This window comes from Aspergillus pseudonomiae (assembly GCF_009193645.1).
Source record: "Aspergillus pseudonomiae strain CBS 119388 unplaced genomic scaffold BDV37scaffold_8, whole genome shotgun sequence".
NCBI classification, from domain to species: domain Eukaryota; kingdom Fungi; phylum Ascomycota; class Eurotiomycetes; order Eurotiales; family Aspergillaceae; genus Aspergillus; species Aspergillus pseudonomiae.
The window spans coordinates 573746-599451 of NW_022476000.1; the positions used below are offsets into that span (position 1 = coordinate 573746).

Consider the following 25706-nt stretch of genomic DNA (forward strand, 5'->3'; position numbering starts at 1 on the left):
TGGTGATAACGTTCAATTTGCCCATAAAATGGTACGTGAAATTAGTTTTTCATGCAGAGTATCAACATACCTAATTAAACCGACAGTCGGTAGAAATTTTCAAATAGGAAAGAGACAACTTCTGTGGGTAGAGGTCCATCAACAGCGCTATAATGTAGCAGAAGCCACCTATAGACCTAGTTGAATTGTTCTTCAGAGCTCAGGGATAGCACGAGTATCCGAGACTACCAGTGATTATGCTATTTGGTCAGTTTTCTATCTCTCCATCACCATCTAGCCTCGATTCCCATCGCTTTGTTTCAAAATTCATGTAGGTTCTCCTGGGACCAGGCCTCTGATTCATCATCATCATCGGACATGAGGGCCCGCAGAATCGCACGACCCTCCTCACGATCCTCGTCCTTGTAGATGCTCAACCCGTGGTCTCGGAGAAACTTGAATTCAGATCCATGGTGTTTCTTTAGCCATGCCTTTTTGTTCTGAATGAGAGGCTCAGAGACCTTGGTCTGAGTCTGATGAGAGGCCTGTAAGGCTGCAAATCTGCGCCGCTTGCTATGGGGCCAGAAGGCGTGAATCATGTAGTCATCCGATGGGTTAAAAGGTGAAGGTCCAACCTTGGGACCGACCGGGGGTCCGCTAAGGCGGACTTCCCAGAACATGACATTTCCAGTCATAGGCTTGATGTAGGCAACGGTTCGCCCGTCAGAGTGCCTGGTAATAGAACCGGAGGTAGTATCGGAGAACCAAGTGAGGACATTGTAGTCTTTCAGAATAGGGTTTCCAATGATATTACAGATCAGACGAGGGGCATGGAGCACATTCTTCAAACGGACGACACCGTGCGAACTCGGACCGGTTTTCTTTGGTGAGGTCTTGTTGGGTAGGTCGACTGTTTCAATCCCAACGACTTCGACCGAGTCTTCAAGCATACCTGTGACAAAGGACTTGATGGGCGTGTGGTCGTCACCGAACCAAGAGCGATCTCGAGCGGCACTAGGTCAGTTAGGAGGATAGACTTAGGCCAACAGCCAGAAAGTCAGATGACTTTCAGCTGTACGGCTGGGAGAGTACTCGCTGAACGTTAGAGTTGTTAGACCAAACCCAGGCGGGAGAAGGGAGAAAGGCCTTGTTGTTCTGAGATGCTGTTGCCCATGGTGAGACGCTGATTTCTAGAGAGCCTTGACGGCCAATGTGGCCAACATGGAGGAATCGAGCCAATGTCGAATGGATGGTATGATAATGGATCTATCTACGTGACGGGCATGAAGGTGAATACACAGTATGCGCGCGAGGCATGTGACCAGGTAGCCAAAAACGGCAAACGGAGTATATTCACTCCTATATTTTATTTAGTATCTAGATTAAACAATACTATTGACGATACTGGATGGCCTGGCTGATGTAGCTAATATGCATGAGACCATTGCTCATTTTCTTTGCCTCAATAATCTCCAGCTGAGAACAATAAAAATGACTGTTCCTGATAATAGTCCAATTGAAGTACCGTAACTGACATGGTAAGAAGGACCGAACTTGGATTGATATACTTGAGGACCCACGATACCCATCAATTGGGCACAGGCCTATCACGTATTAGTAGGCATTGATACGAGCATAGCAATAACATACGTTTGTGATTCCGATAGCAAGGGCTGATGATGTAGTCCCTTTGACTGCTCGAATTCGCTCTGAAAAGGCTATATTAGATATGAACCAGTATACTAAAGCGGATGAACGTACCAGGCCAGATCACAGGGTAAACACACGATGCTGCTGCATTGGAAATCATAATGAATATGTATTTCACAATGGTGTTATCAGTTGTGAGCAAAATGATGTAACTAATGATTGATACAAGTTCCACTATCCCCACGTTAGAGCATTGTATATCTGAAGAGTGATATACTTACAGGCAATGGCTACAATCCAGCAGTTCAACTTGTCTTGATGAATGAAATAGCCTAGTATAACAAGCGTGAGAAACGCTAGGCTGGAGGGCGGCTATTTAATCATTTGTTAACTTTGTCCAAATTCAATTGCAATGATAAACTCACCATCGACATCAACTGCGCAATACCCGTGTTGGTCATTCCCAACTCGTAGATGACAGTAGGAAGGACGAAAGAGATTCCCCAGCCTCCGATGCCATGAGTGATCCACAGCAGTGAAAACGTAACCATTGTCGGATCACGCAGTAAAATCTTGACTTCTTCCCATTGGAAGGTCTTCGCTTTCATTTTCGGTGCATCGCTGGAAAGACCTTCGAGTACAGTTTGTTTCTCTGACTCGGACAAGAAATCGGAGGTCTCAGGGTCTTTTTCATCAGAATTAAGCATTCAACCCTGAAAGGGATAACGTACAATTCGGGAGGAAGAAGTATGTATATACTCCACAAAGAATAGGCGGGATGCCTTCGAGGATGAATACCTGTTCGAGTCAGGTCGCTGTTTTCTTTGATAGTTCAGGTCATACCCAGCGCCATCCCGAAAGCCCACCCGCTTTGTTCATAAAAGATATGGCATATGCTATTGAAATATAAGTCAACAGCCTATGATAGAATAAAGGCATTCATACCTAGTAAACCACTGATAGTTCCTGAAAAAACGCCAGATGCGTAGAAGAATGCCTATTTCTTAGCTATAATCAAATAAAAGAGGGATGCACTTACCAGTCGAAGTGGCATTCGATCTGTGTTATACCAGAAGCTCAGATGATATCTATATCCGAATTAGAGATTAGAGAATATTATGACTTTTAATTAGCAGCGTACAATACTCCGGGATAGAAGCCAGCCTCAGCCAAGCCCAGAAAGAAACGAGTAGCAAGAATGCCACCATAATTTCTAGTAGCTCCTTGGCACATTGAAATGATTCCCTTGATTTATTAGTTTTGATAGAGACTTGTGTGGTTAAGAATAGAAAAACGAACCCAGGTAATCATAATCCTCGACATCCATATCGAAGGCGACCATCTCTTCAAAAGGACGGTAGATGCTGGTTCGAAAAACATATATGGATAGCTTGGTTTATGTTAAGAGAGGAGTTCGAATATTCTTTGAATAAACATACTAAAATATGCTCAATGCCCATGCCCACTGCTCACTGGACAAATTGCCCAGTTCCTTCTTAATTCCATTTCCCTCTTCGATGTTGATAATAGCCGCATTTGAAATATTGGTCACATCGATACGCATAATCAGATAAACGAAGGAGTACCACAGAAGGATGCGGAAGTCAACTTCGCGATGGATCTTCTGTAGGTTTCTGTCTGTCCTTTGATGCGAATTTGTCGTGATTCCCACTTCTTCTTCTGCCGGTGAGAAGCCCGGTTTGTCCAAGTCATTTCGATTCTTTACTGGTGCCATTGTAAATTTTCTGCACTTCTCATCACTTGAAAACTGACAGTTTGTATCATGATATATGAGTGAAGACCTGAGGTCGATATCAAACGATGTGATTGATGGCTTCGATCACGACAGCGGAAAACCCCGCCTTTGAAGACTTTAATCTACGGTCGACCTGCCAGTGCGGCCCTGAATCTGATAATTACTGTAAACTGATTGCAGGTTGATGGCGTCATCTTGGCATCTTTGGTGTCTTCATTGTATAACCTTCTCAACTGCCGCAATATATTTAAGATTGCCGAAGCGTTTAGAGAAAGACTAAAATACTTCAAAGCTACTATTAGGCAAAAGATTACTATCGCCCACGATCCGTATCATACAAGACCATATCAATCAAACCTTCCATATCTTAATACGATTATAATTTAGAACGAACTAGAAGAACTCGTCGAAATTGGTAAACATATCGTTTGTGTAGTGCACCAGAACATTAAGTCACATGATCGGTTGGGACCCTAAAAGACAAGGTGAATCATATATCAACGAAAAGCTACAGGATATTTCTCTCTATATTTGATCTGATTATCTGTGTAGGCGTCTTTTGTGCCCGGATTACAGATAAATAGCGCTCGCCCTGTTGGACTGATCTGGAAAATAGGCAATAGCCCAACAATGTCATGGTTTTTGGAGAGATTGGGGATAGCTCGGCCTTTGTCTCTACATTCTTAATATATTACATAAATCCGGAGAACCTCTATAGAGATATTAAGCAAGCGACCTTCTGTCCAGGCAGCATGGTCCCAGGGACTAAGAACAACCCTGATCCGCCTCTACAGTCACGCATGTTCTTCTATCACGATGCCACTATATTGCTATACTAGGTAGGGCCTACAGATGGTAATTTGCAGCTAAAGCCAGTATAGGGTTTAAAGTCTGGAGAACTCCCAGTGGACAAGTCAAATTGACTGTGAATCTGTCCGGATTAATACACATATAGCATCAGAGTTATTTCCAAGGCTAAGTTGATCAAGGGCGGACTGGCGCAGAAGGCCCAATAGTTTACTAACCAGAACTGAACTATGGAGATGGCATTGGATAGTCTAATTTATATTTTAGTAGTTTAACAACTTAACAAATAACCAGCCTGCTTTAGAAGGCCTTAACCACCAGGGACTGCTACCGCTAGACATTATATTCAGGAAAATGACTTTGGTCTAGTCACTATGCTGGGTAAAATTTCAATTGCCAAAATCCGACAAAAAATGATTAACAAAAGCTGAGATACTACTGTTGCCATGGCCTTAATAGGCACTAGAACATAAATCATTAAAGCATGATAGATAAACCAGGAATTACTAGGTACAGTCTAAAAGTAGCTGGGAGCCACTTTAACAGCACGGAGCAAAGGGAGACATATAGAATTAATTTACCGATTGTCAGCCATAGGGCATAATGCGGAGAACATCGTAGTCATGGCAGTATAGGGTATCCGATATAGATCAAGTGCAGCATAAAATGAAGCAGGTATTGGATGCGAACTGTACTAACTTGGAAGGTACAAGTCTAATCCTAATGCAGCACTAGTGCGGTAAGAATGGCTGAACATTTCAGTAACAAAACAAGGGCCTCCAACTTAAAACGCGGATCCCTTGGTATCTACGCGCCATCATCAAAGGAAAAACACAAGTTCAACTCAAGTCCAAATCTCACCTTAATTGATTATCACAATGACCAAAGCGAAGGCCTCAAACCGGGAAGACATCTTCATGAGTATCAAACCCGAACATATGCAAAATATCAGTACTGGTGCAAAGAACCACGAGTACCGCCGCTACCTCCTCCCATCGAGTGTCCGTCGCATCTGGTTCTATACCACCGCTCCCGAATCGCGAATCGCACATGTCGCCCGCGTCTCTCACGGCAAAGTCCCTGGCGAAGTCCCAGAAAATGGCGGTATTGGTAACGAGGACTTCAATGCGGGCAAAAAGGTCTCGAAATACGGCTATGAAATTCTTGATTTGTGGAGATTGAAGGAGCCAATTCGATTGAAAATGGCCCTTTCAGAGGGTTATTTGAACGGCGCACCTCAAAAGTATTGTTGGGTTCCACCCAAGCTCCTGGAGCGCTGTCTACTGGATGAACAAGATCATATCATTCCGAAGGTACTGGAAGAGCGCCCTGTTGAAAGCACAAAGAACGATGATCTAGAAGAACCGGAGGCTCGTTCTATTAAAAGGAGAAAAGAAGACGATCTAAAGGCGCCAGAAGTACACCATGTTGAAAGTACAAAGAAAGATGATCTAGCCAAACTGGAAGAGCGCCCTATTGAGAAGACAAAAAAAGATCTAAACAATCCCAAGAAAACATCCAGCTCGACTGGCACGAAACGAAAGATATCGGAATTCTTCGCACCATCAAATGCAACGAAATAACAGGGAATGCTGGACCACGGGCCATCTTAAGCTGTTATATTCAACGGAAGCCATGGATTCATGCTCTAATGATTCAAGCCGTTCTCCTGGGGGAGTTGCATTCCCCGGGATAACAGCTGCATATCGATATATTCTAAGGAGTAGTTCCTGAACAGCATATATGGTTTCTCAACCCAATCCTGTACTTCCTCAAAGAGCGCCTTCAACCCACATTCAGCCTTCAAAAATATGTCTGTATCTAGCAAGTACCTGCGACCTGCATCGCATAGGTACTTATATGATCCTTGCTTGACATACAGGCTCTTTGAGAGCTTGACACCAGACCAATCGAGGATCAAGGGGGCATAAAAAATTATCGGGGCATTTCCAGGACGTTCTAGGAGCCGCCATGTCAACTGTTCTTGGTAGAACCCGGCGTAGTCGGATCCAGTACACATGATCCAGGATGTTTCCGAATCTTGGCTGCAGACGAGAATCCGGATAAGATTACGCAGTGGCGTGTTGAACTCGAGCCGGTCTAGATCTCGAGACGATGTGAGATCGACATGATGTTCTCCATGGTCCGGACATATGAACGTGATTCGACTATCGTCATGGTATTGATTGTTCAGGCCATGTTTATCTGCTAGCCCGCATCCTTCGCGCGGGCAAGATGCTCGGATAGCTAACTTGCCTGTTTCTGGTGACAAATGCGCACCCAGAGTCTTATGGTGGGCAACGATGTTCCGAAGGATGGCGCCAAAAGCAGGCTTCGAGCGCCAGAAGTTTTGCGTTTCAATATCATATGCTACGCCAGAGAGGTTGGACAATTGGTCGAGCACCTTCATAAATGGCGTCTGGTTGGCTCGAAAGTCTCCTGTGTGTCCGAGACTCTTCTGATATCTGACGCCGTTGATCACAAGGTCCTTTCCGGGAGTAGGGGCGCTATCCACATAAACGAACTTTGCCCTAATGTCACGCTGGAATTTTGTCTTTATGGCCGCGGCGAGGGCAAATCCTGTGGAGAAGGTAACCAGATTACCAATGTGCGGGCTGCTGTTCGGCTGCGATCCAATATGGAGAGTGATCTGAGGTCGAGAACATTGATCATTCAGATATTTGACAAGGTTCTGCTTGAAATAATACGACCCACTACCCAAGGGGTGGTGGACAACGCCATCATGGTCTATCATAGTGTTAAAGCGAGAAGGAAAGTATTAATCGTATAAAAAGTTGGAATTTTTGCAACTGGCTAAAAAACAAACAACGGCGACGAGAGAACATAAATGTATACACATACTCTGCGGCTGACCCCACCAGAGCTGAATCAAATAAGGTTTGATCGACTGGATCTATTTAAATGACCAGCCACCAAACAATTACTAGGCCAGGCTGTGGGTTCTCTACCAATGAATCGTGAATCAATCAGCCGTCAAGTCTTTCGCCTTTGTGCCATTCTCTGTAGGACTGGTACGGAGTATAACTACCTTGATTTCTGTAAGCTTACTAAAACCGTATCACTGGCAATACAATACATTTATCATGTGATTTTTTTTTTTTTTTTTTTGTATTATACCGTCAACTTCTAGAAACAACTTCAGCCTCGCAAAACTCAAGGACTTTGGGGCGGAGAAGCTGCATTAGTCGAAATGAGGAATCATATGAGTTAGGCCCACGGAGATTCAGTGGATGCCAGCGGACCTTCAAGGGTTTCCAATGATGCAGTATCTTTTGTGGTATCTATACTGTGATAAGGGCATTAGAACTATATACTGCGTATTGCCAGACTTGCCAGCCAGACTAGGGCCTGTACTGCATACTGCCCAGGGCATTGAACGCTCCCCTCTGAAAGGGTAATTTAGATAGTATTACTTAGCTGAAATCTCGGATAGGGCTCGGCTTTCGAAAGCTCGAATCTATACGCAGAGCATATATTTCAAGGCCAGAGAAAGGAAAGAGGAAATATAATTGTGAGGGTAATCTTTTGTGACTTCATAGGGATTGTGTCTGCACATTAAGAAAGAAGACAAATAAGGAGTTAATTTCTTTTTCACCAGGATTGTTACCAATAGCGTCTCCTCAAGAGCTAGAACCTATCTATTAAAAGATTAGTCTTCTGATCATGTCCAGGCTTGTCAGTTAGTGCAGGGACTGATTCAAAGCTCCCTTTTGCTTATGCAACCCTCCGACATGCGGATGCTTGATGACATATTGATATCCAGGTATTTTGGTATAACTTGTATCACAGATTGAATGGTGATTCGGTCTGATGACTGTATAGTATACCCTGCTCTTGGTACATGGACAGTTCAGTTTCCAAACAGCAATATCGGAAGGTATATACGTTGCCTTTTCCATACTGATACATGGTGTTTGTATCGACATGATCTATCACTGCGGGATAGAAGCCCTAAATCTTTCAGCTAGGGCTATAGAATAGTCTATACCCTGCAGTACAACTGCTACGATTTAGTTCTATCCTGGAGCTTAGAGGTACTAACTTATAATACGCTTCTCCTGGAAGCAACTGCTTTTTAACATTACCTTTTCCTGATACACTCTAGAGGTCTACCTATCTGAACAATTTTTGAACGTTTATCTCTACAGCTGTCTTCCCTATTATAGTAATAGTAATATATATATTAGCCATAGCTATAACACGCCCAGTAGACTGCGCCTCTCTGCCTAATATTGACTTAATATAGATTGCTGGTCAACGAGTAAGAGAAAGCAGGATCGACAACGCCGCGGAGATTTAATCAGCAGGACCAATCTGTTACACACAGCTCTTCATTGCGTTCTTGTATTCTCCCACTCTTGCATTTGAACGAGTAGGCAATCCCTTCAGTGCATTGAAATTTTGGATATAGAATTTAGGTTTCAGCTTTGGCTGGTTTTGCATAAAATACCTTTAATACCCTTACCCCTGATCCCTATCAAGCCCGAGGACACCTGAGTATCAGCGCAGCTGAAGGAAAAGTTAATAGATGTGCGATATAATTTCTTGTACCTTATTCTTGATCATTCCTGTTCATTGACACATGTTGTTTCGTCTGCAATGTCACATTCTTTTTTTTTTATCGTTCCATAGAAGACCATCGGGGCAGTCCTGCACCACTGGCGCTCCTGTCACACCGTCGTCATTGGGCTCACAATATATGAAACTTGTGCAACTGTCGGGATTTGCGTAGAGACAGTCATGCATACCCAGACACTTTGTCGCCTTGATGTCGGACTCTGGGCAGTTGAAGTCACTGAGGAGCCCACTGACTGATGCAGCCAAGGCTAGAACGAAGGGAAGAACGCGAGGAAGATGCATGGCTTAACCAAGGGTTAGCATGTTTCCAGCACAAACGGAATAATGAGGTGGATACTTACTAAGTGTTTTGGATTGAAGAGTGTGGAGTGGATTGATCCTTGGCCACTATCGAGATTACGTGGGAGACGGGGGGATTTAAGTACTAGAAGTGTCAATGCAAGTGCATTCCATATGATGGCTAACCAGCTAGTTAGTTGATGGCTGGCCATGAGCCACGTCTTTGGTCTAAGGGTGACCATCGACAATCTATTATTCTGATACATCGCCGCGAAGCTACTCTATAGAGTTCTGTTGAGATTGCTTAAGGACTCCCTTGCATCTCTCTGTCGGCAATGGCTTTCGGTAGTCCATTGATCGTCACTACGGTTGATCCACTTGTGCTGACCTTCGCTCTAACCGACCCTAGATTGGAAGCTGGCTTAGCAGTCAGTTCCACCCTGTACTCCGTATAGGATTCCAGTTTCCTATACAAAATGCTTGGCTCTGTTCTTAAATAACCTCATAACCAGTAAACTTAATACTTATATTTTTGAATACTACTTAAAACTATATCAACCTTTATATTTCTAGAAGATGATACTAATAATAACAATTGATAATGGTAAATCCAGTAAGCTTGCCTTGAGATATCAAGACCTGGAAAGTTCAGATAAAAAGGTAGAACTACTATTTCTAAGAAAGAAGAAAAAAGGAAATAAAATCATAGATAACATTCATAAATTGTAACACTATGAAAAGCTTTCATGTATACCTCCTAAGCCAGGGTTAATGTGATTCAGGCTACCCGGTACAATCTACCAGCTGCGTCGGCACCAGACATGGCGTAGCCTCGATGTGTATTGCTTGCAATACATCGAGTATAAATGTACGCAATATAGTGACCTCCCATCTCTGCAGAAGGTCAGCAACTCTTTTAACTCCATTTAACTTTCCATAGCCCACCGCTACTCGCATTTATGTTTACAGTGACTATATCATCACGGCACTAATCCAAGAAGCACAGCACAGCCCAGCCTACCAAATCCAGCCCCCAATAGGTTATAACAACGTATGCAACCATGCATGATGGGGCTGACATTCCCCAACCACCAAACCCAGCGATCCATATCTTAGTCCATATTACTTGCATATACATTCTGTCTTAGGTACATGTTTTACGATCTGAGGTAATCGTACTATGTATAGCATCAAATCATGAATGATACTCATACTCCGACTTAGTAAGAAATACGACAGCCTGAAATGACATACGGTTACATACATCAATCACAGTAATCACAGTAACGCCGGCGATAACCTAACCTATCCAGTCAGGAACAGATGCCCCGTGCTACTAAGTTCCATGTCATCTGTCAACTATTTTCCGAGGCGCCCGGTGGATAACCTTCGGCTCCGCTTTAGTGAGGGGTAAAATGATAGTCGACGTGGGATGTCAGATGACATCACATTGGCGCTTGCGCTAGTGTTCTAGCACGCTGTAGTTCTTGGGAGAGAAGACAAGGTCAAAGTGGTAAAAGGTCAAGTGGTAAAATTGAAATGTCTATCGGTACGATGGTAGTGGGTGTCTATATAGGCTGTGCAAGACGCAACGAAAGAATCAAACCAACCGTGGCCGAGATAGAACGAGTCGCAAAATGGTATCATCGAAGACAAAGAAAGCCATGGGCTCCAACTTGCAGTAGAAAATGCAAATGACTCCCGATGAGCTAGCATACGCCAGACAAGAAAGCAAAGCCCCGTCCCAGTTGTAAGCAGAATGAGAAAAAAAAATTAAGAGTGCCCAGAGGAAAGAAATGACAAAGGAAAAAACAAAGGAAAAGAAAAACTGTCAGAGTGATCCGCGCTGATAGCGGTACTGTTCCTTGAACGAGTCACTGAAAGCAGAGAGCAATCCAGTCAGTAGGCCAAACCAAACGCGCCAAAATGCAATCCGACAGATCGAACGTAAAATGCCGAGGAAGTTGAAACGGCAGTTATGATGTTGTCCTGCAGTTCCGATGTATTCATTCCCAGCGGGTGAAGATGAAAAGAACAAAATCACAAGTACTTTTTTTGGTGGGCCGATGCCCGATCAGACGTAAATATCGCAAAGGGTTGTGAGGACTATGCGGCCGGTCGTCGAAGAATCTCCTCGCAGTTGGCATCGAACCGCATGTTCCATAGACGAACGCTGTTCATCAACTTCTCCGTGCTCTCCAATTCGCGGTCGCGACCAAATATCGTCTCCACAAATTCGCAGCCTGCGTTGCGGCCCATAGACACACTCTTACCACCTTCTCGCTTGGCCGCTTTCCACATGAACTGTTCGCAAGTTTTCAGCAATTTCTTAAACCGCGCCCACAGGCGCTCACCACTTTCCAGAAAGTCCTCCACCACTTCTTGGTGCTCAGGCTGCTTGATCCGATCCACACACTCATCGGCCCTCTTGATCTTACCCGCCAACTTAATCAACAACAACCACAACTCGCCCGCAACATCGGCCATGGGAGTCGAAGCACCGTGATGGAAGACCGTCCAGTCGTAGATCCACTTGCCGAGGGAGTTCGCATCGAAAACACTGCCCAAGAGAATGATAGGGGTTTCGGTGGGGTCCCAGTTCTTGATCGAATAGCCCGCGGGGATGCCAGCCTTAGCTGCATCCTCTTCCGTAGCCTTCGGAGGCGGCTTAGATGATGTCGTAGGTTTGGGCTTGGACGGGGTCCTTGTGGAGGTGGACTGGCGACGCGCGCGGGACCGTTTCGGTGAGTCGTCATCATACACAGGAACCTGATTAGAATAACAATATTGATCAGTGGGTGCCTTTGGCTTGCGTGGAGTTGCAGACGTGAATCGACGGGGTTGGCTAGCTTCCTCGTGGAAGGCGAATCGTGGCGCGTCGTCGAATCCATCGTCGACCACATCTATAAAGATGGGTCGTTTCCGGGTCGAGTGCGACGGGCGCGGACTAGCGTTATCCCAAGGGTCCGCCGGGGCATTGCCCATGGTGCTACGGCGACGATGATAGGACGAAGAGCCACCAAAAAAAGCACTTACATTCTCGTGCTTGCGCGGTGGCGTGCTATATTCAGGCATCGCATCGTAGAAAGGCGTCCCGTATCCGGCATATTGCCATCCTGCAGCTTCCTTGGTGCCGGCATAACTGGCTTTGCGACTATGGCGCTTCGACGATGGTCGAGGGGAGCCGTAGGGATTGGCGACCTGAGTAGCGTAGTAGGCGTAATGAGGAGATGTAGGAGGCGAAGTCATATAATGGGATGACCACCCGGGAGGTGGCGTGGAATAATGATACATTATCGGAAGTTGAGCATAAAAATTGGCTCGCGATGCTGGTAGTAAAGACGAGTAATAAAAACCGACAACTTTTTAGAGTCCCAAGTAACCAAGCTGCTCAAGGAGACAAGCAAATCAAAAGAATATAAGAAATGTTAAAAAAGAAAAAATCAAAAGAAAAAGCACAACCCAGGTATATTGTACAGGATATCGTTCAGAACAACCCGATCGACGCCGATGCAAAGGACAACGAAATCGGAAGATCGATAATGAGGACCGTCACCGAGGCACGGCGTGTAGGGGAGAGGAGGGACAGGATGTTATGTACTGAGCGTGCATTTGAACGTCGTCAATCGTCGGACGGGTTAAGCGACTGATCTGTGTGGGAGGCGAACTCGGTTCCTTGAAGCGAAAGACACCGAATTCAAACGATTGCCGACAATATTCGAGCAGGTTCCTGAAAGATCTATGTGTTCTATCTAGGTGAGAGTCCAGGAGTCGACCCAGGAGGTAGTGCGACTGCTGGTTGGGTGGTTAATTTTCTGGAGGTTGATAGTGAACCCTTCTGAAGGGCGATAAATGTAGTAAAATGGCGAAAGGAGGGCGCGCAGGCGAACCCCAAGCGTTTTTGTAATGGAGGTTGACTGAGTCCACGGGAACGGGGCACTGCGGGTAAGGGTGGGGACGCTTGTAAAATTTCACAACGCTAAATTTGGTTCCATTCGGTCCCGTCTGGTTTGGTTTAGTACCGTACGGTACCGATGGGGTACTTTTCAGCTCCGTCGGTTTCAGGCCCGACAGCCCACAGCTGAGAATAAGACACCTATGAGGGTTGCAAATGTGAATATTCATTTGAAGAAACCTTCTTACGTATACGGAAACCATGCACAGTTAAGTTCATCAGGAAAAAAGTTCGAAGCTGATCATATCGCCCGGATACATATGATATGTTATATACTCTACAACGGCCAGATTCGTCACCGCTGAAGGAGTCATCTGGAGTGTTGATTAGTTGGGCATCGCCTCGTCGTGCCCTCTTGGTCGACTGGATAGGGCACAAAATAGCCGAACCCAGGGTCCCTATTGGTACCGACCGATAAGCTAGGAGTCAAAATTGCGATATGGACCATATATATCCAGTCATCCTTCTTCGTGAGCCCCCTTCTTGAGTAATCCACTGCATCACTGTTCCATCAGACATTCAGTGCCATTGGTCGACAGAAGCAAGTCGACCAAGTCGGACTCATACACCATGGCTATTCGTACCTAAGGCATTCCCGGGCCGCTGTAGGTTTAGTCTCCCATCACACCATCTTGATCTCCTATCCATATGGTTAGTGGGAGCCTAGACTTTGGCTATGAGGGCGCGTATACGGGCGTGGGTGTGAGTCAGTGCCTAAGTTGCCACGACGGTGGCTCAGAGTATAACAGGTATCTTATTCAGAGTGGTAAGAATGATGATTCAGAAGCTTGTCAGCTGAACGAAGACTCATCCTGGAATACTCCTCGCCTCGTTTGTAATCTTAGTCGTCATCGCACAACTGCCTAGGGCTGTGGCAATGTGATAGCACAGGTCTGAAGATCACAGCCGCGGATGAATCATTCCATAAGGTGCTCTGGAACATCATCGAATTATATAATGCAGTTCGAGGACTGAACAAATAAAAGCGTTCAGGACATGCTGTGTATAGCTATTACATGGTCAGCTTTAAGATCGTCTGTTCCGTGGATGTTTCCCGCCGTATCCCATGGTTCCATTCCCTGATCTCTGGTTCCAGATAAACAAGCTCGCCTAGAGGGACTTTAGTTCAGTGGGACCTTTTCTGTCATAAAACACCCACAGCATAAATTATACCCACCATGTCCATCGATCGACCAAAACAATGGTTGTTGGGCAACATTCGGTTGCTGGGCTTTACCGCTGCTGGGCAGCAAGTGCACAACGCGATCGGGCTTCAGTGGACAGACCGCAATTTGAACATCGAAGGACGGAAGGAGTCCGTCGAGGGGTGGGGTGAAAAAAAGAAAGAATAGTACTTACGCAGAGAGAAAAATATCTGAATCCAAATGAAACTTGTTCAAGACTCTGGTTCATAACATCGCATGCAAAGTACTCGATATGTATAAACGGTTACAGTACCCATGTGAATTGTACATACTTCGTCTCAACAAAAAGCAGGATAGCAAAGGGCAACCCCAGTCCGTCAGCCCGTCATATTCGACGTATCTTTTATTCGAACTGAATGAAGCACTGAAGCGACGTCCTGCTAAATTTTTTTGTGGTCTATTTTATTTGCTTTTTTTGTGCGATAGACTTTTCTCCGTCGCACCAAACGCTATGGCTTCAAAGTTCAAGGAGACGCATCACTAATGTCGTTACACGGGGGAAATATTGTACAATACTACTGGTAAATTAAAATCTGGCCTGGATAGATAAAGGCCAAATGGCGACGCCGGCAATGCTAATATCGATTGAGGACTAGTCTCGTCATAGCCGCTGTGATGGTCGGCGTCAACGGTTCAATTGCATAGGCTGGCCAAGGTGTGATGGGTGATGTGATTGAAGCCCCCCCTCAGCCACCTGAAGATTAATTTAGAACAATATATTAAATGACTGCCGACACGGTCATCATTCCGAGTCCGTCTGCACCGGAGTACGGAGTACACTGGACATGAATCTGAATCAAGGGAGAACGCCTCTTGAAATATTAATATTCAACCCCCCAAAGGGGAAATGAATATGAGGTTCACACGGGAGGCCGGTACTTTTGCCTGCATCAAAGTCAAAGCGGCTTCTCCACAGCCAAGGCCCACCAGCAGAATTTTCACTCTGCCCTTGCTCTAGAAACCGAGCTAGAACCCTATACGGCGGTGAAGTGTTTCTAGTCGTTTTGGACACGGGGGATTTTGCATGTGGGAGCATAAGGAAGAAGAGAGGTTGAGGTTGTGGGAGAGTTTCTCTACGAATCCCTGAAGACATGGCTGTAGCGGCAAAGCAAAAAAGAAGTGGAATGGCAATGTAACACACCTTCAAGCCAAGTTGACCCTTTTTCGTCGATTCCAACCGTGTAACGTTGGTTAGAGCTCGGAGGCTAGAAAAATAAAATGCAAAAAGATATGACCAGACTGGGGCTCGATCCCAGGACCTTATCGGTGTTAACGATACGTGATAACCAACTACACCATCCGGCCGATATATTTTCGTGTGACTTATCTAGATAAATAAGGGAAGCTGCTGGAAAAGTCAAAAAGCGGCGGCCAAGTGGTGAGGATCCCATGTATGTACGGTATGTACTGGTACATACATAGGTATCTATTTTAGTACGTACGGTACGTACCGTCCACATTCTAGCCCCGTAGGCATTCATATTCCAGCCTAGATTACCATAACTTATTCCCACATCTGTACAAAGGAGACCTGAATCCTGCATACTCAGCCCTGATCAAGAATTCCACACAAAACCAAGCCACAGCACTTGATCTCTCGCCTGATTAGTCCATCCAGGTTCCCTTTCGGGGGATGTGTACGTAGTCTGTCTCATCCTCTGGTCTGTTCGCCCGCCCCATTTCAAGAAGCTGAAGAATCCATCGCGTAGTCGAAACGAGCATGATTGTGCGCGTGACTTCAGCCCTTGCCCTGAGCCCTAGTCAGCAAACTAGACATCAATGGGACCCAGTGTCTTAGGCGTCAACACAAGCCTATCAAGCGCCCATGAATCCCGTACCGAAAAACATACATACGAACCTTGCAGATAGTGTTAGACTTGCTGTAGAACAAACACGCCCCTCTCATCTCCCATTCGCCGGTTCAGAGACGATCAAAGTACCTGAACCGGGGCTGGACCGAGACCTCCAACCAAACGAACCAACGAACCCTCTTTCCAGCCTGCATGCAGCCCTTCCGGCTTCCGCGACCTCATTTAGTTCGTATTCGATTAGCCAGAGACAGCGATGGGCTACCAAAAAAGTAAAGTTACTGTACGTCGTCATAGCTACATCTGTGGCTCGGTGGGGACGGTTGTACCCCTCACAGTAGTAATAACTCTTATAGGTAGTCCAGCGTGGTGGAGTGGTACATCGGACTCCCTGTTCGGACTGAACGTGCATAAATATACCAGATTGTCTCCACGCTAACTAACGTGGCCAGATACCTAAGGTATCACCGACCAACCCTATCAGCTTACCACGACCCCTCCTGATCCTTCCACAGAATGTATGACTATGGTTTGTACATACATGCGCCCAATGATGGATTTCCCAGCCCAAATGCCTCCACCATCTTTTTGCACTGCAGTTACCAGGGTGCATCTACATAAATCTCCGACCTGTGGAGTTGAGATCGGCAAATCAGCGCCTGACACGCTGGCGACGCCGGACTCATTCCAGGTGGATCTGGCCTTAGGTTATAGCTAGTCATGGAATTGCGGGGCGTTATTGGCGAATTTTTGCTTCATCGGGTTGCTGTGGTTGGCAATGAGATCAGTTAGGTTGTTATGTGGTTGCTACGTGACTTCGTTATACGAGGGGATATTTTTTGTTCAAGGTAGGCACAATCGCTGCCACCACTGCTGCTATAGCCATGCTATGTATGTACATACATGTAGAACTCCATAATGCTATACCTATGTTCGTAATATATCCAGTTGTATATCATTAAGCATATCAGCCAGATTACCGAATAGGTCCACTGGTGTATTAGTATCATGAATGTACATCCGTGACTTTTGTCACACCACCATATATTCCCCTTCGGTCCGTTTAGCCTGCATCACCCGGTGCCATCGGAATCCATGCGGTCTCGCAACCGATGCCAGAATCGGGAATGATGATGTTTCGCTATAGGAAGGCAAATTATCATCAAAGGCTGACACAACGTCTTCGGATGCGCCAGCGTATGTGCCGCGTGATGCACGATCAGTGTGATCGCCAACATCGGCCGCGGTAGGGATTTCTGCCCATATCTTTTCGAGCAACTCGAGACATGAGAGGTTATTTAGAAATCCAGAATCTTTGGAAAGGTCCTTGCAGCGCTCTCTGATGAATGTACGATGCCTTTCAACCACACACTCGGCGCCAGTGATAAAAAGCGGCCATAATAGGTACACGTCCGACTTAACCAGTGAGATATGATGCATCGCGTAGTTCACGAGTAATTGAATACGGGGATGATTGGATGGCAAATCTGGATACGCAAGTCGTTCAGTATAGAGAATCGCGGCATGGCGGAATGATTCAGAAATATGAAAGACATCCTCGCGGTTCTGAGGGGCAACAACGGCCTGAGATGACGGGGATGAAGGTGGCGAAATGTATGCATTTGTAGTAGACGCGGGGACACCACCAAAATGTCGACTATCCTGGCGGGGGAGACGCCATGATTCAAGCTTTTGCCGTAACGAATACCATTCTGCCCAAAACGCTGGTGATGACGGTCGCCTTGATGGGTCGCTCGATTGTGGTAGACAGGGTAGCGGATGCGAATGAGTGTTGCTGCCGGCAGGTATATCTGACCTCAACGAAGAAGATGAGTAAAAATATGTCATCGATGGTGGAGGCGCCGAAGACGGAACAGATATATCCACAAGTCCCGGCGCTTTGACTTGCTGGTCTTGACTCAAAAGATTCAAACGACCGAGCTGCGCAATGAATTTGAACAGGCTTGGATCACAACCTGCAAGATTCTCCAGCCCCCACTCACCGTCTGAAACTGCCGCAATATCTAAACAAGCACCGCGAAGCTGCGTCTCGCGATCATTGGTGGTAGCTGTCATCGTATCAAACCAGGTGAACACACGAACGAACCATTTCAACTCCTCCGACATTTGCGGAGAGCTGCGCATTCGGATTGCCAATAACTTTGTCACCCCAGCGAACTGGGTTTTGAATTGAGCGACGCCAGTATCACACATGTGAAACAAGCAAAGGACAAGCAATGTTGCGAGGACGGAATCCGACAGTCTTTCACGCGGATCGGCCAACTCCATATTCAGAGCCTTGACAGCCATGCCTCGATGGTATTGCTCCTCTCGAGCAAACCCCTCAGGCCTTGACACCCCGTATTCATCTCGGAACGCCTCGTCTGTCAAGACGCGATGGGCTAACGATGATAAGCGTGCTGGAAGGGACCGCTCCGTTGGCCTCATCCTCCGCTCATGCCTCTGCCGTATGTTACATGTAGATAACGTAGCGATGGCTTCTTGAAGTGATAAGCTTTCCTGTGCTAGGCGTAGAACATAAGTGCGGAATGGGTTTGCTGGGCCGTCGAAAGCAACGATCATCGGCGCTATGACTTCAGCGTAATAGCTGATTAAATATCTGAGTCGTGGGGTACGTCCAACAGAGCGTGCTAGAAGCAGCTGTGATAGCGACGGCGAATGGCAAGTTTCTACGCGTAGAGGAGGACTGCCTGTACTTTCTCGCTCGTGCTGCTCCTCAACCACCTCGGTTGCTTCAGTTTCCGGGGCATTCCCCGGGTGTTGCCACTGTGGCATCGTTGATAGCACCTGCGCCTGACTAGACCAGACATTTGTTGTGCTTATCATGTTATGACACCCCGTGGATAGGCCTGGCCTCTCCTGAAAGCGTGGCCGTACATCAAGGTTCGCTATGCCTTGTGAGACATCTGTTCTGTGGGTCCCTGTTTTACTCCACGGGCGATGGTGGACTGAGAGTGGACTTCCCGTGGGCCATTGTTGGGTGTTGGAAGCGTTATTTGTCCAGATTATGTTCCCGTGTGTTTCAGATACAAATGGAGGCCGCTGCTGTTCTTGAGACGTAGGTGAAGTCGTTGATGAGGTCGTAGCTGTGTGAGAGGGTGTGGACTTGTAAGGCGATGGTGATATAGACGGTGATTCGTGTGGGCCTGCTGGACAAGGTGCGGTTGAGGGCGTCGCAGCTGGTTGCGACCCGCTCACCGGAAGCGATAACCCCCTAAGCTTACCCCGGCTAGCAACACCAACACCCCAGGTCAGCTTGGTCTTGTAACCCGAACATTCCCGACCATGATCAAGGCATTGAGAGCAGTAAGGGCGTCGCCGATCACAGGAGAATCCTTGTCGGGCGCAGGTGAAGCAATCCTCCGCTGCGCCAGTAACGACAGTCCGCTTGCGTCTCTTTCGCGGGGCTTGATCCGTGGCTGAGGTAGCTTTACGGTTTTGCGCTTTAGAAGCCGGCTCCATATTAGGACCCGGGCGAGCAGCTATCGCTATCGAACCGATAGTCTTAAATGGCTTAACTGGTCAGGGTCAGGAGAGGCGGAATGGCGGAGAAGACCCGCGTTGCGGGGTGCCATAGATGATACAGCGATCGACGAGCAACCGCTAAGGTCGGAAAGCTAAGGCGAGAAGAGTCGAGTAAGCGAGTGGGGAGATGAAGGAAGAAGAAATAAATCCAATGGATTGTAGTAATGAGCAGTTTAGCCTCAAAATCCCAGCGACCGGTGTCTTGGGGTGTTTCTCGTTTTGCCCGGGTGTGCTAACCACGCGGAATTAGAGACGGACGATAAGGGACGATCGCTGCGGCTTCGCCCGCCCTTTAATATCACCTAGTTGATCGTAGAGCCGAAACGAAAATTTGGCAACTAACCAGGAAGAGATAAGTGATATTGACTGGATTAACTCGGGAATTCTCGTCACGGAAAAGTATCAAATTAAAAAGCCCCAATTCTATGACGACGCGAACCGAGTCTCAGCGTTTGCCACTCGGACTTTTAGACTGGACCTCACTGTGGTGCTACTTGACCTGAGTCCCTATTAAGGAATGCGGCCAGTCTCGACACACTAAAATGATGACGCAGCCAAGCCAGAGGACGATGATAGTACAAAGGGGGAGAAAAGTGTTTGGTCTAATCCCAGGGACGGTTCGCTATGCGAGAGAATCAGTAATCATGTGCCGTCACGTGCAAAGCTTCTTGTGTTGTGCAAACTTGAAGCAATTCTTTGGAACTGTTCCCGTTGCACAGATCTGCCGGCAATACCAGCGAAAGACCCACTCTCTAGCCTCAAAGGAAGGAACTTTGCTGGTTACCAGGGGGAATTAAGAGCCGTTTGTCTGCAGAGTTTTGGGTTTTCTTTACTCCGTAATACTTTTAAATTTGTGGCTGAAAGTATCTTCTCGAGGATCAGCAATTCTTCAGATTGTTCTGTCGTATTTCGTTCTGAATCTTCTGCTTCGATCTTCGGCTCTCCCAGATCTTCTTGGCTTTACCCTATAATCCACTCTTCACAAGGAAAAGCCTAGGTTCCTTGGAGATATCCACATATTATGTTATGATATCCATTCTAAAATTGGCAAAGCTTGTCCCTCGGCCTATGAGCATTCATTGATTGGAAAGCGCCTAGAAGTTCCCAAGGATACCATCTCGGCGGCCGGAGAGCAAAATTAAAACCCTGGTCTTTTACGGAAAGAAGCTGCGAAGGGGGTGGAGCCTGAGAAACTTAAGTTATGCGCTCTCAGAACCTTGAATAAGGAGTATCATCAGCATTAGGTACGGAGGACGTACTACTGCGTTAGTGTGATACGGTTGGCCTCTTGGGATCTCGATGTGCCTTTTTCTGCCACCGCCTTCCACACAGGGGAAGTCTTTGTTTTTTTTCTTGAATTTCATTGTCTATACATCAGATTTCAACTGTGGAGAGATTTTGCAGTGATTGAAGGCAACAACCTACATTCAAGTCTACTGCCCTTGATTGTTCGAAGCTTCGGCAATAGTGTCAAACCCCTATGACGCCTGTCTGCCGCTAATTCAGTGTGAATTGTTCGACAAAGACTGCCTCGGCCACATCGGATCGACATCATTCCGTTGGGGTCGCGCAAAAAGAACCTCCTGAATTGGGTTGAGACGGTCGAATAAACGACCTCGTTGCGGCCAAGGTCGCCTGTCATGCTGCCATTCGTCTTTTAACTAAGACTGCTATTATCTGGAATCAGCGATCGAGGTTCTCTCGTCAAGTGTTAGGGCGTATCGTGTTTGCACCGCACCCATTGGGTCACATTGTGTAGACACCCGAGATAGATTATAACGGCATTCTCAGCCATCAATTTCAACCGACTGTCACACATAGCAATGTCAATCTTTCGGCCAGGCCGGCTGAGGACGGTCCTCTCAGCGACAGCCGCATTAATTCTCATTTGTACTTTTTATTTATATTGGACCCCGCCTCCGGCTTCGACGATTCCTAGCACTGCCTTTGAAGTTCCTCTCACCGAACGTCAGATTGCCTTTTGGAAGGTGCTAAGGTCAATCTTAGATGCACATGCACCAAATTGCCCGTCCCCCACGCTTCAGGATTCTGCGAGCGCAGTCCATTTCAATGCCACAACAGTTGAACCCCGTCCTGACTTGATCGTGTTCGGCGAGAATGATCTCGACGTGCTGACAGAGGCACATGCGAATTATCTCAATGATATCAGGACGGCGAAGAAGTTGCGTCCCGCCCATTCTCCCGGAACTAGGGGTATAGTTACGACGGCCGGGGGTTCCTATCTTCCCGTATTTCTGTCATCCTTGCGGATGCTACGCCGCACAGGGTCAACTTTGCCTGTGGAGGTGTACATGAAGGATGCAAGCGAGTATGAAAAGAAAATCTGCGACAAGGTCCTCCCGGAAATGGGCGCGCGGTGCCTAATACTCTCCGATGTTGTAGGCAAAGATGTCATCCAACATTACCAACTAAAGGTCTTTGCGGTCCTCTTTTCTTCGTTCGAGGAGATTATTTGGATGGATGCCGATTGCTTTCCAATGGACAAACCCGAAATATTGCTCAACCATGAACCCTTCACGTCCACCGGTTTAGTGACTTGGCCCGATTTCTGGGCGTCGTCGGTTTCTCCGGCATATTATAACATCTCCCAGCAACCGATGCCTCCGATGACCGAGCGACAATCCTCGGAGACCGGTATCTTTCTCGTTTCCAAAAAGACGCACTATCTCACACTGTTACTTGCTGCCTATTATAACTACTACGGACCGTCGCATTACTTCCGCTTATTGTCTCAGGGTGCACCGGGTGAGGGCGACAAAGAAACGTTCCTGCAGGCTGCGACTGCAGTGGGCGAACCTTTCTATGCGGTCAGCGAGAGGGTTCAGGCGCTCGGTCATCAAACGCCGGAAGGGCTTTCTGGTTCAGCAATGGCGCAATCGGACCCTATTGGAGACCATGCGCTGACGAGCCAGGGCAAATGGCGAGTACAGGACCCCTCGGTGGACAAGCCTCCTCGTGTATTTTTCATCCATGCCAACTACCCCAAGTTCAATCCTGCAGAGAATGTCTTTGGGTACAATTGGGAAACTACTCCCACCCTTCGACCCGATGGCACAGAGGGGCGCGCGTGGACTGCCCCTGAAGACGTCCTGCACCGGTTTGGGATTGACATCGAGAGAGCCTACTGGGAAGAGATCAAATGGGTCAGCTGTAGTCCCGAAATAGAATTCAGAACGTGGGAGGGCAAAACGGGCGTGTGTGAGAAAGTCGAGAGCTACTGGAACACAGTCTTTGCGGAACCACATGATGACGACCCTAAGTTTGTTGACGAAGGCTAAATTGGTCCCAGTGAATACCACTCTAGTCAGTCCGGGTCCCACCTACAGCCGCTACCACCATAGTGTCTGGCTCGACAATCCTTATCACGAAGGCTGGCATAGATTACCTTTTGACACGACACTTGCTGGGTTGTGAGCGCCTATTTGTGAGACCAAGGGACGCAATACGCTGTTTACGAGACGACGACGTGGCCAATTACAATATGTATATACATACCATTCATAATGTTGCATAATAGCAGAGGATATAGAAATGTACGCAAACGTGCACGTTAATGCTGATCAATTCCCATTATTTCGTCAACCGGTACATGCTAAAATTACAGAAGATGCCATTTCAAACCAGCTTGTGGACGAAGAAGCATAACCTTTGGTTGTTACACCATAGCCTCCAGGGCGAATTTATTTCTTGATACCTTTCTCCCTCAGTCTCTGCTCGTCTTCTTCCTTGAGCTCCTGGTCAATCTTGGCTCCCTTTGACGGCTCGTTGCCATGGATCTTGGCCTAGTCACAAGCAAGTCAGCTACAGCCATCTTCGACAATCATTACAAGAGGGAAACATACCGGCTTAGTAGAATCCTTCTTGCTAATCTCCGCCTCAGGATTGACATCATAGTTGTGATGATGACTAGGGTCAGGCTGCTTCTCACGAGCAGCGAGCTTGTTGGCAATGGAGCGTTCGTCCTCTGCATTCTAGTCAGCACTATTCAGCAGCAACATCCCATCAATGGAGAGCAATCAGCGAAGGACATACTCGGATCCAAGTTCTTATGGCTGTGCTTCTGGCCCTCATTGTAGCGGTCCTGCTGGTTGAGGACGGACTGAGGCACGTTGCGCTGGTCGCCTGCTTCGTAGAGGCTGCGGTTGCCCACGCTAGATTGGCCCGACATTTTGATCGATTGAAGTTTGATTGTAGAAATTTGAAAAGAGCAAGCAAGAGGCAAAAGTAGGACTCTCGAGAATAATTCAGATTAAAGAGTTGATTGCATTGAATTGGGAATAAAGGTCAGGACGATGCATTCTTTATACTGTCTTGTATACCCTGGTGTGATGTCATGGCTGAGGTCGCTGAGATCATAGGTGGGGCGCATTGCAACAATATCTGGAAGAGGTACTCCAATTATCGTGGGATTGCGCTTTGCACTTGACATGATTAAATCATAGGTGGGATTGGTCTGGAAGCACTTCTGTTGTTCTCTTTTCCTCGATTGGGGGGACTGGGTAGGGCTTGCGTGGGTTTGTTTTGGTTTTTGACTTCCACTCCCGGATCTATGAGATTAGACGGATATGGAATCTCGTAAGAAAATCCATAATTCGGCATGTTTCGCTGCTTTGTCATGTTTCCGCCGTCATTTCGCACTGACGATCTTCTAACCAATTAATCATTACAGATCATGTGTCGATATGCAAGACAAGTGTACTTGTATACTACTAGCACTAGTAGGTGGGCACCACCACCACCACCATTGATTCTCAACAACCCACGTCCGATCTCGGTGCCCGAACGACAACCCCAATACTTCAATATCTTTACAACGTCACCAGCAACACGTACCTACAGTAGCCACGCACACCCTACTCGCAACCTCCCCAACCCAGCACTCCAACCCCAAACTCGCAAGATGTCATCAACATCAACACCAACACCAACCCCGCAACCAGACCCCCGCTACGTCCAACTCTTCGACGACCTCTCTACCCGCTTTGCGCAGACCTCGCTACCCCCGGAAAAATGGTACATCCTCGCCATATCCACAATAGTCGCCCACCGGGACCCGGAACGCTGCGACCAGCTCTACCTGCACCTAATCAACCAAGCGCCCTACAGCACCCCATCAGCTAGACAAGCACTGATCCGGCGCCTCCGCGAGGCCCTCTTCAAAAGCATCATCATAGTGGGCGTGTGCAAGCCCATCGAGGCCATCCTCGCAATCAGCAAATACGAACGCGAAGAAGACAAGGACTACACCTTCACGCGCGAGAACTGGCAATGCGACCAGGCCAACCATGACCGCGGCGTAGCGTGGCTGGAGAAGCTGTATGCGCGGAACACGACCGGGACGCTGGATTTGTTCCGCGCGCATCAGGACTTCGGGTGGTTGTCGAAGGAGATTACGTATGGGTTGTTTTTGTCAGATCGGGGGGTCTTGGATGATCTTGATACGGAGATGGTGGTGTTGCCGGCTATCATGAGCCAGAATCTGAAGAATGAGACGCATTGGCATATTCGCGGGACGAGGAGGCTGGGGGTCAGCATGGAGGATGTGAAGGTTGTTTGGGAGTGTATTCAGCTTGTTGCTGGGTTTTATGGGGTGGAGTTGGATAAGGTGCCTACTGTTGAGGAGGTGGAAAGTGATGTTTGATTTTTTGGGCATGGTTTGCATTTATAGACATCTTGGATTGCGATGATGATGATGGAATGTGTTTACGATTGAATGTGAACCTGCTAGAGGAAATATTAGACAAATATGTTCTATATACCCCGTATCACTTTGATGTTATATTGGCTTGTTGACCTGTTATTGCTCAAGAGATATACTTTGTTTAACCCCCGCGATAAAATGTACGGAAAAGGTTTAGCGAGAGCGGAGCAACTTTTATCGGCCGCTGATGAAGCCCAAAACGACGGATTCCAACAAACCAATACCCCACGAATTGACCATACTTTCACGCCGTAATCAGTGTACTGATCACAATGGGTAAACGCAAGGAGATCAAAGACAACGATGTCGAAATGGGCGGCACTGACCCTCGCGTGGACGGCGATGAATCCGACGAGGTAAAACACCACCCTCGCATACATCATATTTTTTTTTTTTTTTT

At 47.0% G+C, this 25706-nt stretch overlaps 8 protein-coding genes and 1 non-coding gene across 9 annotated transcripts; 3 read left to right on the forward strand and 6 right to left on the reverse strand.

Annotated features, from left to right (window-relative positions):
• Window positions 1-1427: 1427 nt before the first annotated feature.
• Window positions 1428-3364, reverse strand: BDV37DRAFT_268851 (major facilitator superfamily domain-containing protein; the record flags this gene model as incomplete). Its single annotated transcript, XM_032084250.1, has 12 exons — window positions 1428-1583; window positions 1630-1688; window positions 1741-1863; window positions 1911-2001; window positions 2055-2314; window positions 2361-2427; window positions 2473-2525; window positions 2575-2626; window positions 2669-2717; window positions 2771-2874; window positions 2929-3019; window positions 3069-3364. The coding sequence occupies 12 exons, from the start codon at window positions 3362-3364 to the stop codon at window positions 1428-1430; spliced, it is 1401 nt and encodes a 466-aa protein (XP_031945432.1).
• Window positions 3365-5070: 1706 nt separating this feature from the next.
• On the forward strand, window positions 5071-5775 carry BDV37DRAFT_297001 (uncharacterized protein; the record flags this gene model as incomplete). Its single annotated transcript, XM_032090225.1, has 2 exons — window positions 5071-5566; window positions 5687-5775. The coding sequence occupies 2 exons, from the start codon at window positions 5071-5073 to the stop codon at window positions 5773-5775; spliced, it is 585 nt and encodes a 194-aa protein (XP_031945433.1).
• A 20-nt stretch (window positions 5776-5795) lies between these two features.
• On the reverse strand, window positions 5796-6947 carry BDV37DRAFT_297002 (uncharacterized protein; the record flags this gene model as incomplete). Its single annotated transcript, XM_032090226.1, has 1 exon — window positions 5796-6947. One exon carries the CDS (start codon window positions 6945-6947, stop codon window positions 5841-5843), a length of 1107 nt encoding a protein of 368 aa, XP_031945434.1. The 3' UTR covers window positions 5796-5840.
• Window positions 6948-10981: 4034 nt separating this feature from the next.
• BDV37DRAFT_209028 (uncharacterized protein) lies at window positions 10982-12766 on the reverse strand. The gene has a single exon (XM_032079977.1). It carries the CDS (start codon window positions 12362-12364, stop codon window positions 11177-11179), a length of 1188 nt encoding a protein of 395 aa, XP_031945435.1. The 5' UTR covers window positions 12365-12766; the 3' UTR covers window positions 10982-11176.
• Window positions 12767-15461: 2695 nt separating this feature from the next.
• On the reverse strand, window positions 15462-15535 carry BDV37DRAFT_t44. Its single transcript has one exon. It is a non-coding gene; the product is annotated as a tRNA-Val (tRNA).
• Window positions 15536-16407: 872 nt separating this feature from the next.
• BDV37DRAFT_239953 (Zn(II)2Cys6 transcription factor) lies at window positions 16408-19973 on the reverse strand. Its single transcript, XM_032081014.1, has one exon. The coding sequence runs from the start codon at window positions 19519-19521 to the stop codon at window positions 17071-17073; it is 2451 nt and encodes an 816-aa protein (XP_031945436.1). The 5' UTR covers window positions 19522-19973; the 3' UTR covers window positions 16408-17070.
• An 827-nt stretch (window positions 19974-20800) lies between these two features.
• Window positions 20801-23123, forward strand: BDV37DRAFT_239954 (alpha-mannosyltransferase). The gene has a single exon (XM_032081015.1). It carries the CDS (start codon window positions 21408-21410, stop codon window positions 22881-22883), a length of 1476 nt encoding a protein of 491 aa, XP_031945437.1. The 5' UTR covers window positions 20801-21407; the 3' UTR covers window positions 22884-23123.
• Window positions 23111-23842, reverse strand: BDV37DRAFT_239955 (uncharacterized protein). Its single transcript, XM_032081016.1, has 3 exons — window positions 23638-23842; window positions 23448-23569; window positions 23111-23387 (listed from the first exon to the last, which is right to left on the reverse strand). The coding sequence occupies exons 1-3, from the start codon at window positions 23771-23773 to the stop codon at window positions 23286-23288; spliced, it is 360 nt and encodes a 119-aa protein (XP_031945438.1). The 5' UTR covers window positions 23774-23842; the 3' UTR covers window positions 23111-23285.
• A 253-nt stretch (window positions 23843-24095) lies between these two features.
• On the forward strand, window positions 24096-25336 carry BDV37DRAFT_239958 (uncharacterized protein). The gene is made up of 2 exons (XM_032081017.1): window positions 24096-24180; window positions 24275-25336. Exon 2 carries the CDS (start codon window positions 24278-24280, stop codon window positions 25244-25246), a length of 969 nt encoding a protein of 322 aa, XP_031945439.1. The 5' UTR covers window positions 24096-24180; window positions 24275-24277; the 3' UTR covers window positions 25247-25336.
• The last annotated feature ends 370 nt before the right edge of the window (window positions 25337-25706 follow it).

Bases quoted from the DNA above. Each gene is read 5' to 3' on its own strand.
- BDV37DRAFT_209028 (XM_032079977.1), bottom strand. From the start codon at position 12,364: ATGTATCATTATTCCACGCCACCTCCCGGGTGGTCATCCCATTATATG.
- BDV37DRAFT_239958 (XM_032081017.1), top strand. From the start codon at position 24,278: ATGTGTCGATATGCAAGACAAGTGTACTTGTATACTACTAGCACTAGT.
- BDV37DRAFT_239954 (XM_032081015.1), top strand. From the start codon at position 21,408: ATGTCAATCTTTCGGCCAGGCCGGCTGAGGACGGTCCTCTCAGCGACA.
- BDV37DRAFT_239953 (XM_032081014.1), bottom strand. From the start codon at position 19,521: ATGGAGCCGGCTTCTAAAGCGCAAAACCGTAAAGCTACCTCAGCCACG.
- BDV37DRAFT_239955 (XM_032081016.1), bottom strand. From the start codon at position 23,773: ATGTCGGGCCAATCTAGCGTGGGCAACCGCAGCCTCTACGAAGCAGGC. The intron at 23,570-23,637 runs GTATGTCCTTCG...ACTAGAATGCAG, and splicing joins CCATAAGAACTTGGATCCGA to AGGACGAACGCTCCATTGCC. The intron at 23,388-23,447 runs GTATGTTTCCCT...GCTTGTGACTAG, and splicing joins AGAAGGATTCTACTAAGCCG to GCCAAGATCCATGGCAACGA.